The sequence below is a fragment of the Labeo rohita genome, chromosome 17 (assembly GCF_022985175.1).
Source record: "Labeo rohita strain BAU-BD-2019 chromosome 17, IGBB_LRoh.1.0, whole genome shotgun sequence".
Classification (NCBI taxonomy): Eukaryota; Metazoa; Chordata; class Actinopteri; order Cypriniformes; family Cyprinidae; genus Labeo; species Labeo rohita.
Genome location: NC_066885.1, coordinates 31,845,247 through 31,859,299, shown reverse-complemented (window position 1 = coordinate 31,859,299; position 14,053 = coordinate 31,845,247). Strand labels below are relative to the sequence as shown.

At 41.9% G+C, this 14,053-nt stretch overlaps 2 protein-coding genes across 2 annotated transcripts in view; one reads left to right on the top strand and one right to left on the bottom strand.

Annotated features, from left to right (window-relative positions):
- nol10 (nucleolar protein 10) overlaps window positions 1-14,053 on the bottom strand; it is a 327,975-nt gene that overhangs the window by 135,018 nt on the left and 178,904 nt on the right. The gene's annotated exons all lie outside the window — the stretch shown is intronic.
- galnt16 (UDP-N-acetyl-alpha-D-galactosamine:polypeptide N-acetylgalactosaminyltransferase 16) overlaps window positions 1-14,053 on the top strand; it is a 56,837-nt gene that overhangs the window by 15,802 nt on the left and 26,982 nt on the right. Inside the window, exons 4-5 of the mRNA XM_051133237.1 lie at window positions 877-944; window positions 12,873-12,938. Coding sequence (XP_050989194.1) covers window positions 877-944; window positions 12,873-12,938 — 134 coding nt within the window. The remainder of the gene's footprint in view (window positions 1-876; window positions 945-12,872; window positions 12,939-14,053) is intronic.

Sequence of the window (14,053 nt, the reverse complement as noted above, 5' to 3'; positions counted from 1 at the left end):
CTGTGGTTAAACTGTTTACGTAACAGCATGACAGGGTTAAAATTATTTTCTGTAAAAAATACAAATGCTTTAAGTGACCTTGCGTGTTGGAAATTATGTTAAGTGCTGCTTCCACATTGTGTGTCTGTGGTTTCCAGGGTGTTGCTATGTGATTGTCAAGGTCCCTTATGAAAAAAAGTGCACTAAATTGATTTCAATGCGCACTTGTGTACTTCAAACCTTAATATATATTTATAATGTATTCATCATTTCATCACTTCATCATCACAAATGTGTAATTACAAAGTTTCAATAGAAATTACATTTTATTTAATTATATTTTAGTTTACCATAAATGCTTGCCAGTGCATTCATCAGTGCATTTTTACCATAATTCAAAAACAATAAATTATGAAATTACACATAATGTACCAAAGTCCTATTTATGCGGTAAAAATAACTAATTGTATTTAATATTATTTAAACTATAATACATTTTTTGTTTAAATGCAATTAAGTGTCCAAAAGCATATTAAAGCAAAGTATATTATTTCCATAAATCGTGAATTCAGTTGCTTTAAAATTGAACAGCACGCCTGTATAATTTGAGGTGTCAGTCATGCCTGTAGTAACTGTGCAGGACACCTTGACACACTGAAGTTTAATATTTAAGGTTAGTCCGCTGAACAAACCCCTGACCCTAAGTATGACAAATAGTAATTATAATAGTAGTTTCTGTATTGAGATTATATATATATATATTTATATATATATTTATTATATATATATATATAAACCACACACATTCTCTTCTCAAAGCAAAGCTGTTGTGAGTATAATACATTGTCTTTATTATAGTGCATTTATGTCTTTTTATCCTGTTGTTTTTTGTTTCAGTGTACTGATGAGAAGCCCTCCTCACTTGATACAGGAAATTATTCTTGTGGACGACTTTAGCTCTGACCGTAAGTAGAGCTTCAGCACAAACACACACACACACACTCACATATGAAAGTAGTGAGTGATGACAAAGTGTTTCCTGCGTGTGTGTGTATATGCTCATAACTGACCTTTGAGGACACATTAGCTGTGGAGGTCTTTGTAAATATGGCTCATTCTCTGCACATTGTGAGCCAAGACCAAACCCAGCCCTGCTGTTGCCATGGTGAGGAAACAAACGGCACAATCAGAAGTGCAGCTCTGCTGTGATTAATGTTGTGGAGCGGTAAAGAAAGACGTGATTTTTCCCTTCACAGAGATTGTGTGTTGAGTTCAGGCGGCGCTTTACGCTCTCCTTACTTTGGCATGAGGAGCAAATGCACCTCACAGAACAAACACACACATGCTGACTAGGGTTCAAGTCTCAATCATTTTAGGCTTCTGAACTAAAATACTAGATGAGCCTTTATGAGCCAGTTCAATTCTAGGTAGTTTTGCCTATCTATAATATGTTGTTATTACTTTATACTTACATGTATAATGTACTACGCCACACTGAAGCACAATTAACATCTGCACTGCACTAAGCCATTCTTTAAATATAACTGGACTAAAACTAAAAAATGCTCTAACCTCAGACATGGTTAGAAGTTGTATGTTTACTTCAAAGATAGTTCATGTAAAGTTCATGCCACTGTATCTTAATTTAGGATTTGCTCGTCAAGCTCACATAGTCAGTATCTTGAACTATATATTGCACTTTGTTGTCAGAGTTAGTGAAATATTCGGTGCTCTTCTTGCATCTGGATGGAGCGAAGATCTGAGTTTTTTCAGAGTTGTCGGCAGAACGGGAAGCTCCGCAATAATTTAAACAAGATTTCAGTTTGTTGCTGAATAAACCACTATACATGCCAGTTTTATGTGTAATGCTATGCTTGATTTATAGAGGAGGTTGTACATCTGAATGGTTTAATTACTGACTAAAATTACCTAGCACAAAAGCAATAAAAATGCGATAAAAAAAACAAGGCAATAAAAAAACTTCATTTATACCATTGTTTATTGTTCATTTATACAACTCCAAATGTTGAATGTGCTAGAAATGAACCTAGATTTATTTTTTTAAGTACTGTACATTAGCAGTTTATGATATTTCATGCATCAACAGGGATTCACAATTTTTTTTTAAGCTAAAATAAGCCATAACTATTAGGATTTTAAATGAATATTTCAATGAATGAACAGCACATTCCCATATTCACAGTTTACCATAAATTCTTGTCTGTACATTTTGCAGTGTATACAATATTTCAATGATAGTAATGGTAATTATGAAATTACATATGATGTCCTACTTAAGTGTGTCAAAAAATGCAAAATGCATTTGATATAGACTTAAAATATGAAACATCTTAATTTAAATGCTATAATGCTCATGGTTCCCTGATGAAAGTAAATAGTCACATTGCAAGCAGGTAAACAAATAAAAATATTTCATCTTTTTTGACCACGCTTTAGTTTGAGTAACAATTCTCACTATTAACTATTAACTACACATTTTGCCATTGAAGGAGAAGTCCACTTCCAGAACAAAAATTTACAGGAAAACATTTCAAAATGTTTGAACTTCCAAAATGCAGTTTAAATGCGTCTTCAAACAATCCTAAATGCGGTACAAGGGTCGTATCTAGCAAAACGATCAGTTATTTTCATAAAAATAATACAATTTATATACTTTTTAATGCCAAACAGTCATCTTGTTTTACTCTGCCTGAACTGTTTTTTTCCGGTTCATGACAGTTAGGTATGTCGAAAAACTCCCATCTCATGTTCTCCGTCAACTTCAAAATCATCCTATATCGCTGTTTTACCTTTTTTGTTAAGGGTGTTTGATCTTCTTTGCATGTTCACTTTGCAAAGACTGGGTGGGAACTTCTGCAGCGATGTAGGGTGATTTTGAAATGATTTTTGAAGTTGAGGGAGAAAATACTTAAAATAATTACAGGCTTTTTGTCAATTCACCAACCTCCTGCATTTTTCCCACTTTTGAATCGAACCTTATTGTAAAGGTTTGAACCTGGTGAATCCCTGACATTATCAAAATATTTGTAACTTAAATGAAAAACATTGTACATACAGAGCAAGTTTTGGACTGCCATCAATGAAGCCAAACCAATACCAGCTTTATGCAGCAGATGTTGTTCATGGAGGTTCAGCTCTAGCTAGCCATCCTGATCATTTTGTTGTGTGTGTTTGTGAATGAGCGTGTTTATTCATTGTAATTACTGCTAACAGATGAGCTGGAGAGGAGCCAGCTCACAGCGGTCTTCACAGGGTTCTCCAGCAGCGTTTCTGTCCGCGCTGGACCGTCAGCCATGTAAACCTGCAGATGAGCTTTAATGTTCTGAAGGCTAAAGCAGGATTTCCAGTGCACCTTTAAATCCTGTTAACGCTCGTCCTAATGAACTCGTCTGATCTCTGCTTTCATCAGCAGAACCATGTGACCATCTCAGTGTTTGGACACTTGCAGATAATCACAAACACTTGGCAGATTTCTTGCTTTTTCTCACTGTATCTCAGTGGCTTTTTGTGCTGTTGGTTAAGACAAGCATTGCTGTTGCTACTACTTATACTTAGAGTTAGTGATTTAAATTTCGTAGTTTACGAGTAATAACGTTAAGCATGCAGCTCATTCCTCTCAAGTGGTCCAGTGGAGATTGCTTGACCACTTGATATTTATCAGTACACTGAAAAAATTACCATGAATTTAACGGTAAAAAACTGTATTTACGGTGAATAACCATAAATTGACATCCCTGGAATTCCCTGTGGTTTTAAATTTTTGTTTTTTGTTGAAATAACTCTTTCTTCTTAGTTTTTCTTAGCAATTTTGTACATTAGGGTTGTATGTTACATCTAATGTTGTTAAATGAAAGATTTTTGCATTATTTCAGTTTCATGTGTGTTACCATGATGGTGTTTAGTGTTTGTTCTATATATGTTAATATTTAAAACCTGCTTGTGATGAGCTTTAGTTCTGTAATGTGGTCATGAATGAATCCGGAGACATAGGATCCATATGCAACCGTTTATTAGACAAAGAGGAGTTAAACAGGCAGAGTTCGACAACAGCAGACTGGTATAGCGCAGGCAAATCCAACGGGGTAACAATAGTCCAGGCGGAAGGTCGGGGCAGGCGGCAATCAAAGGGGATAATCCAAATAACAGGCGAGATACAGTACAAGGCAGGCAGCACAGGTTCACATAAACAATAAACAGTCCAGTCGGTAACGAGAAGGCAGTCCGTGAAAATAACGCTCAGGATTGCTAGCATGGCCAAACAAAACTTCGCGAGGAAGCCGCCGAAGCGGCGTCCTAAAATGGCCGACAGAGCGGAAGTGACCCGGGCGACCCGGAACCGGAAGGCGGGGTCCCAGGTACGGGGTGATGGGAAATGTAGTGTGTTAAAAGTCCGGGGGATGGTTCCCGCTGACGGCGGTCGGAGGGAGCCACAGAGACCGCGTTTGTGACAGAGCCCCCCCCCTGCGAGCGACTCCTGGCGCGAGGAGGTGCCCGACGCCAGGGTCTACCCCTCCTACGGGGGGGCTGGTCGATCTGGGTGCAGTGAGTGGAAGTCCGTAGTGAGTGAGGGGTCCAAGATGTCTTCGACATCGACCCAGGATCTTTCCTCAGGGCCGAAGCCCTCCCAGTCGACCAGATATTGAAGTCGACCTCTCCGGCGTCGGGAGTCCAGGATGGTGTTGACCCTGTAAACCTCCTCGCCGTCGATAATGACAGGGGGTGGCTCCTGGGCGGCGGTCTCGTCTAGGTTCTCCACTCCTTCCGGACCGACAGCAGGCTTAAACAGAGAAACATGAAAAGTTGGTGAGATACGGTACTGTGCGGGGAGAGCCAAACGAAAAGAGACAGGTGTGATCTGTTTGATTATTTTGAAGGGACCCACGTACCTGGGACTGAGCTTTTTGCAGGGTAAGCGTAACCGGAGGTCCCGGGTGGAGAGCCAAACCCATTGGCCGGGCTCATACAGAGGGTTGGGTCGGCGACGACGGTCGGCCTGAATCCGGGTACGGTGCACTGCCCTCTGCAGGTGTACGTGAGCTTGATCCCAGGTCTCTTCGCTGCGCTGAAACCATGAGTTGACAGCCGGGAGTTCTGAAGGTTCTCCTGACCAGGGGAACATGGGTGGTTGGAAGCCTAAGGTGCATTGGAAAGGGGTTAAGTTAGTGGCAGGTTTCCGTAGAGAGTTCTGGGCGTATTCGGCCCAGAATAAGTAACGGCTCCAGTCCTCCTGATGATTCTGGCAATAGGAGCGGAGGAAACGGATCAATTCTTGATTAAGACGTTCGGCCTGGCCGTTGGCCTGTGGATGGTACCCTGAAGTGAGGCTGATGTTGACCCCCAGAAGATGGAAGAAACTGGCCCAGAGACGAGAGGTAAACTGGGGTCCACGGTCGGAGACAATGTCCTCAGGCAGACCGTAGATTCGAAAGACCCAGTTACAGAGTAGCTCGGCTGTCTCCATGGCTGTGGGGAGTTTCGGTAGGGGAATAAGACGGCAACCCTTGGAGAACCGATCGACGATGGTGAGGATGGTAGTGTGTCCCTTGGAGGGAGGCAGATCGGTGATGAAATCGATGGCGAGATGCGACCAAGGGCGTTGTGGTACAGGTAAGGGCTGGAGAAGGCCGGCGGGCAGACGACGGGGAACCTTGGTAGTGTTGCACACCGAGCAGCCTCTGATGTGGTTGATGGTGTCCGAGCGCAGAGATGGCCACCAGAACCTGTTGCTGACTAGATGAAGGGTGGCCTCAATACCTGGGTGACCTGAGCTGGGAGCAGAGTGGATCTCGGTCAGGACTCGTGAACGTAACTCGGGTGGCACATAAGTACGATTGTCAGGACATTCAGCGGGTGTCGGGTCCTGGGTTTGTGCTTCCTGAATCTCCGTCAAGATGTCCCAGACCACAGATGCCACAATCACAGAGGAAGGCAGAATTGTTTCCGAGGAGCTGATAGGGGTCTCGGATTCATGAATGCGGGAAAGGGCGTCCGCCTTGGTGTTTTGTGAACCTGGACGATAGGTTACCTGGAAGTCAAAGCGTGTAAAGAACAAAGACCATCTGGCCTGGCGATGGTTTAACAGTTTTGCTGAGCGGAGGTACTCCAGGTTCTTATGGTCGGTTAGAACCATAAAGGGGTGCTTAGCGCCCTCGAGCCAGTGCCGCCACTCCTCAAGGGCTAGTTTAATTGCCAGCAGTTCACGGTTACCCACATCATAGTTCCGCTCGGCCGGGGTCAGCTTGTGTGAGTAGTAAGCACAAGGAAATGTCTTGCCAGGCTCTCCCTGCCGCTGGGAGAGAACCGCACCAACACCTGTACTGGAGGCGTCCACCTCTACGATGAAAGGTCGTTCGGGGTCAGGGTGGTGGAGAATGGGTGCGGTGGTGAACCTGTGGCGGAGGTCGTCGAAGGCCTGAAAAGCTGGTTGAGTCCAAGTAAGGCGGGAGGTACCCTTCTTCACCATGGCCGAGAGGGGAGCTGCTACCGCGCTGAAATGGCGAATGAATCGGCGGTAGAAGTTGGCAAAGCCGAGGAATCGTTGAAGTTCCTTAAGGGTGGTGGGTCGAGGCCAGTTGAGAACGGCGTTGACCTTCTTCTCATCCATAGCCACTCCCTCCGAGCTAATATGGTACCCGAGGAAGGAAATCTTGTCTTGGTGGAATTCACACTTCTCCTCCTTGGCGTACAAATGGTGAGAGATAAGCCTTTGCAGCACTGCTCTAACATGATTGACGTGCTCGTGGAGGGAGTTTGAGAAGATTAAGATGTCGTCTATGTAGACGATGACAAAGCGATTGAGCATATCACGGAATACCTCATTTATGAAGGCCTGGAAGTAGGAAGGACTGTTGGCCAGGCTGAAGGGCATGACCCGATACTCGTAGTGGCCAGACGTGGTCGAGAAGGCCGTCTTCCATTCGTCCCCTGCACGAATTCGAATGAGGTTGTAGGCTGAGCGGAGATCCAGCTTCGTAAAGATCTTGGCGGATCGCAGTTGTTCCAAGGCCGCAGGTACGAGTGGGAGCGGGTAACGATATTTTATGGTTACCTCGTTCAATCCACGGTAATCGATACAGGGTCGAAGTCCGCCGTCCTTCTTTTTAACGAAGAAAAACCCAGCTGAAGCGGGTGAGGTGGATGGTCGGATGAAACCCTTATCCAGGTCCTCCTGAATGTAGGTGTTCATGGCCTCCGACTCTGCGTGGGACAGTGGGAAGATGCGCCCCCTAGGGGGTACAGCTCCGGGGACGAGGTCGATGGCACAATCTCCTGGGCGGTGAGCAGGTAGATGAGTGGCCTTGGTGCGACTGAAGGCCTCCAGGAGATCCTGGTATTCGGCGGGTATGGCGTAGGCAGGGGCATGGATCTGAGGCTGGTGGTCTAGCCTGGCCGGAGATTGGAGGCAGTGCTGGTGGCAGTGTGGTGACCAGTGGGTGATTGTGCGGTTAGCCCAGGTGATGGTGGGGCCGTGAAGGTGCAACCAGGGATATCCCAGGATGACGGGTGACTGGGGTGATGAAATTATGAAGAGGCGGATGGTTTCTTGATGTGAGGGTTCAATTCGGAGAGTGAGGTCATCAGTTGTGTGGTGAATTCTTCCTGAGCCTAGCGGTCTCCCGTCGAGGGCGGCCACTGTGACAGACAGCGTGCGTGCGGAAACTGAGAGCGTAATCGGCGGCGGTCCTCCTGCCCTGCCGCAAAGCCACGATCTGCTCCCCTGCCTCACCGCTCTCGGTGCTGGGCTGGAACACCTCTTTAAATCTCTGAAGAAATGTGGCAAAAGTCGAGAAGGTCGGACGATCCAACCGCCAAACAGCTGTGGCCCACTCCAGAGCTCTCCCGCACAATAGAGAACATACAAAAGCAATCTTACCCTCGTCTGTTGGGTAGAGATGAGGCTGCTGATTAACGAAGAGCAAACACTGCAGCAGAAAGCCTTTGCATTTGGCCGCCGTGCCGTCGAATTTCTCGGGGAAGGCGAGACGAGGACTGGCGGCAACGGGAGGAGTGATCTGCGGTGGTGGCGCCGTCGGAGTGGCGGCGGCAGGCGGTGTTAACTGTAATCCCTGTATAGCCCTTACCAGCTGTCCGGTGAGATCGGTGAGGCGGTCCAGTTGTTGTTGGTGGACCAGGAGGGTGGAGGCTTGAGCCAAAATCTCAGAGGAGAGCTGACGAATGGCGGCGGGGTCGGCGGACCGCATAGCCTGTGCAGCAAACTCCGAAGTGGGTGGTGACGCGGTCGCTGAATCCATAGGTGGCGAAGTTTTCTGTAACGTGGTCATGAATGAATCCGGAGACATAGGATCCATATGCAACCGTTTATTAGACAAAGAGGAGTTAAACAGGCAGAGTTCGACAACAGCAGACTGGTATAGCGCAGGCAAATCCAACGGGGTAACAATAGTCCAGGCGGAAGGTCGGGGCAGGCGGCAATCAAAGGGGATAATCCAAATAACAGGCGAGATACAGTACAAGGCAGGCAGCACAGGTTCACATAAACAATAAACAGTCCAGTCGGTAACGAGAAGGCAGTCCGTGAAAATAACGCTCAGGATTGCTAGCATGGCCAAACAAAACTTTGCGAGGAAGCCGCCGAAGCGGCGTCCTAAAATGGCCGACAGAGCGGAAGTGACCCGGGCGACCCGGAACCGTTAGGCGGGGTCCCAGGTACGGGGTGATGGGAAATGTAGTGTGTTAAAAGTCCGGGGATGGTTCCCGCTGACGGCGGTCGGAGGGAGCCACAGAGACCGCGTTTGTGACAAGTTCATCATGTGAGTTTCTCATCACCACCTGCTTTTGGTGAGTATAAGTGTATTACAAAGGTACAAAACAGATTTCAGTACTTCAATAGATTGGTACATTAACATTATATCAGTTAATGAAATTACAGTATTTACCTCTAAATTTAAGTGAAAAATGTAAAATGCTGCTACCATATTTTTTAAAGTAAAATTCTGGAAACCACAGCTGTCATTTTTTTTTTACAGTTTTTTTTATGTTTTTTACCGTTTTTTACTGTTTTACCACCGCTTTTTGATAATAAATTTGTATTAAATCACAAAACACAAAATCCAGAAAAATTAAAAACAGACAACACAGAATTTCAGAAAAGAAAAAAAAACACGGTACACTGTAAAAAAATTCTTATAATTTCGTAGTTTAAAAAAACTGTAATAAATGTTACAATAAAAAATATAATAAAAATACTACTGAATGTACAGTTTTTGGAAGTAAATAGAACGATATAATTTACAATTAAAAAAATGTAAATCAACACTCCCAGAATTCCCTCTGTGACAGGGCATATTTGATGTATTATCTAACATGAATGAACAATGAACAATACATTTATTACTCTCTTTATTAATCTTTTTTGTTAGTTAATAAAAATACAATCGTTCATTGATTGTTCATTGTTATTATAACAGTAAGTACTTGTAACGTGTAACAAAGACACCTTAAAATAAAGTGTTACCTTTTTTTCTTCAGTTATGTACGTTAAGGATTTGTGTTACATTTTACGCTGATAAATGAAATTTTATTTAATAATTTTAGTTTGATGTGTGAATTTGTGTGATTATTCATGGTTTGGTGGTCAGTCAGTATAAGTTAAAGTATCAGTATATGTTAAAGGATTTTTAAAGGGGTCATCGGATGCTAAGTTCACTTTTACATGTTGTTTGAACATTAATGTGTATTGGCAGTGTATGTACAAATCTACCCTATAATGATAAAAAAACATTCAGTGGTTTTTAATTAATCTGTAAAAATAATATTCCCTTTTTCAAATCGAGCCATTCTCAGTTGCCTGTTGTGGCGTCACACCGACAGAGGCTGCTCCCATGATAGTTGACTGACATGAGCGTCTTACCTCAGATCAGCTGTAACAGTCCAACCTCCATTGTTTCGATGCCGGAGCAGGGATGTAAGTTAGACAAGAATATCTCCGATTGAGCGATTGAGGTGTTGTGTTGCTGGATGTAATAATGAACATAGTGGTCGTCATTTACTCCTGATGCAGTGGATTAAGTTTGTTTGTGAAGGGAATGCACCTTCCGATCTACATAAATACGTCTATGTTCGCGCAAATCATTCGTGATCCAGCTTCACTTACAGCAGAAGTGAGTATAAGGGTTTTTTTTATGAATCTTTGCGACCGTCTTTCCTAATAATGTGCTAGTTAACAAGTTTGGTGGCTAAACGTAGCTAAAGTAAACAGGCTCGTCACTCCACAGAGAGAAGAGAGGGGCGGGGCGAGCAGAGCTCATTAACATTTAAAGCAACCTCGACCAGAACAGGATGATTTTTGCAGAGCTGATTTTGGCAAGGTAAAAAAGGTGTTATTTACACTATCATTGAGAAATGTTAACCAAAGCCTGTTATAGACTTTTTATTAAGACCCTAAAGAATCATATCAACTTGTGGAAAATGGGCATCCAATGACCCCTTTAAAAAAGTTTTAAACTAAAATTTGCAGGTTCTAGTGACTTTCACTAAGTGAAAGTGTAAACTAAGTGTCAAATTTGTTGACATTTTTACCGATTAACAGATAACAGATTTATTTTATAAAAACAACAGCATTTGCTTTACAGTTTATGGTTAATTTAATGAATTATTAAATCATTAAATTAGGCATCCTTTTTGATTATTACATTTTAGTCAAATAGTTTAAACTGAATCCCTCAAAAAAAAATAATAAAATAAAATAAAAAAATTTAAAACAGGACACAGGCTTTGGGGAAAAATAAAAAGGATTGCATATGGGACCTGAGTAAGCAATCACCTAGCAACACCCTAGCAAACACCCAGAAAACGCTGGCGACCTCAAAAGCGACATGCTGAAAACATTTTGGACATCTTAGCAATCATGTAGCCACATCCTGGCAAGTAGCCACATGAGGCAGCAATGTGAGGAGTTGGACCCATTTAAGCAGAAAATGGATTGCGGTGCTGTAGATTCCTTTCTAATTAACACTGAATATAAATTTCACACACAATTCATTTCCGCCTTCAAAACAAATCATAACAACAATCCACACACACACACACGCACACACGTTTGTAAGACACATGCTAGCTGACAGTGCAGTGTGACTCACGCTGACATCTGCCATTAGAGTGTGACTTGACTTTTGTCCTGACAGTAATCTGTGCTTTATCCTCCCCATCACCATCTGCCACACTTCCTCTGCAGCTTCACACTCCAGTACACAACACACACACATATTCAAATCAGAGCTGTCTATAGGGATTTGAATTCTGCATGTGATTCCATTTAAAATTCTGTTTTCCTAATGTTTCCCTATTGATAATGATTAAGTTTATTTCTACCTGATATAATCATAAAAATGTGTTTTGCTGGTATATATACATGTATATTGGTTAGTTCAGTGCAAGGTTATTATCATTAACTGAAAATAAAAATAAAACAAAAACTGCAAAGAGAAAAATCACTAGAAATAAAAAAAACTAATAAAATACAACACAAAAACAAAACAAAACAAATTTTTATTTTAGCTATTTGCCAGGGGAGCATTTGTCATTTTAATTTAAAGTTGAAGTACTAAAATAACTAAAACTGTAACACCCCACTGGACTGTTTATGTTGGTTTTTCCCTCGTGTGCCCATATTTGGTCGTTCCTGTTTCCTGTCCTCGTTTAGTCATCATTAGTTAACTTTGTTTCACCTGTGCCTTAATTATGTTCATCATTATCACCTGTCTTTATAAGTTGTATTCAGTTCTATGTCTGTGTGCGATCTCAAGGTTATTTTGATGTGTTCTCCTGCCCTTCATGGATTTGCCTGTTTGGATTTGATTAAAAATACCTGTCGTGTTATTCTCGTTTTCGTGCGCTTCCTTGAAACACACATCTGTGACAGAAACGAAATAAACTAAAAATAATAAGTAAAAATTAGAACTATGTACACATAAAAAAAAAAAAAAAAAAATTACAACCCCCCTTAAACAATATAAACATATGTAATTCAAAGTATTAACGAAAATTATAATAGTATATCAGTTATGCTGAAATAACACTGGCTTATTGTGTTAAATATTACTTTTTGTCTTGAATAAAGCCAGTTATTTTAGGGTTTTTTTTTTTTCAGAGTGCCGTAGAGCCAAACTATACAAAACCAAAAAGGCTTACAACCAGAAAACCAGAAAATATGAAGCAGCTCAGCTGTTTTCCACATTGATAATATTCAGAAATGTTTGTTGATCAGCAAATCGTTATATTATAATGATTTCTGAAGGATCATGTGACACTGAAGACTGGAATAATGATGCTGGAAATTTTACAATATATTCACATAGAAAACAGTTATTTGAAATAGTGTTTTCGTCTGTATATTGTCTATAATCACATTCAGTTCAAGCTGCAATCTCAGCTAAAGCATCAGTTCTTGTGCTCTGCTGCTGTTCGTTCTCTGTGTATTTTTAGTACGGTGTTTGTCCCACATCAGCAGAAGAATGCAGATGTTCAATAAGCATTAGTGCTAACGAACATAATGAAAATCATTTAATTAAAAATTGAACCAGTTCTGTTTCTGGATTCCTGGCTCGTCAGCGGTTTTAGTTCTCACTGTGGTTCCTCTAGAGGTGTAGATTTACCTGATTTGTCAGTGTGATCCAGCTGTAATTAATCCTTCCTTCTCAAAGGTCAGCCGCGGACACGCTTCCGCTGTGTGTGTGTGTGTGTGTTCATTTCATTACCAGATTGTCTGTGTATCTTGTCTTTTACAGTCTCAACCGTCCATTAAAATGATCATGCTGAAATGTTGATATGGACATGTGTGCTCCACACTGTTTTGTTGGTGCATTCTGGGAAATCTGATGTCTCTCTCTCTCACTCTCTCTCTCTTTCTGTAGCTGAAGACTGTCGACTGCTCTCTCAGATCCCGAAGGTTCGCTGCCTGAGAAACGAGCGCCGGGAGGGTATGTTTTAAATGAGTGGCGATACATACTAACATTAAACATGTTGTCATATTGACAGTATACGTTGTATATTGTTTAGAATTTTTTGCATTTGCATCATGAACTGTAAAAAGTGGTAGGGTACAACGGGGCTGAAGGCACACCTTAAAGGGGTCCTATTATGCTCTTTTACAAAGTCTTGATTTTGTTTTGGGGGTGTACTAGAACATGCTCTCATGCTTGGTGGTTCGAAAAACGCATTATTTTTAACATAATTTAAAGTATTACAATACATTTCTCCCAGCCTGGCACAAACGGCTCGATTAGATCTGGGTTTCATGAAGGCCCGCCTTTCCAAGAAACGAAATGTGTTGTGATTGGTTAGCTGTCCCACTGCTTTGTGATTGATGAACAGCTTAGATGGTGTTTCAGTACTGCCACGCCCCTTGACAAAGAAGCAAGTTCTGTGAACAACTGTTAGCGCAAGCTAGATTAAAGTGATTCTTACGTTTTAAATATATATATTTTTCTTACAAAAGAGCATCGATTTGCTACAGGAGCCACTTGAGGCACTTTTTATTATGGATGGATGCATATTATTGGACTTGTTTTGGACTGGTGAGGAGAAACACCCGTCTATGTCGTTCTAAAGCTTGGGAGTGCCAGGATAAATTTTAATTCAACGCCGGTTGCATTCGTCAGAATGAAGGAAGTCATATACACCTAGTGTGCATGGAGGGTGAGTAAATAATACGCTACAGTAGTGTTGGGTCCTATCATCAGCCTGCAAGATCGCTGATATATGATATTATAGTGCTAATTTATTCAGTTATTTACATACTTATTTTCATTGCCAAAAACCAGTTCCAGCATAAGGCTAAAAGCAGCCTAACATTACCAAAGAACATCATCACTGATTAGCCTAGCCTAGTCTAGTGCAAGTTTATGCATTTTAAAAAACACTTGTGTTATAAGTGAAGCTGTCTACACTGTATGATCAATAAATCTGTTACCACACACTGTACACGTCTGTGGCGCGTTGCAGCTCCGACGCAGCAACCGGAGTACATTGCGGCTTCTGCATGTGTTTCATAAATATGATGGTTTCATTTTAAACATTTTATTTATATCTTGAA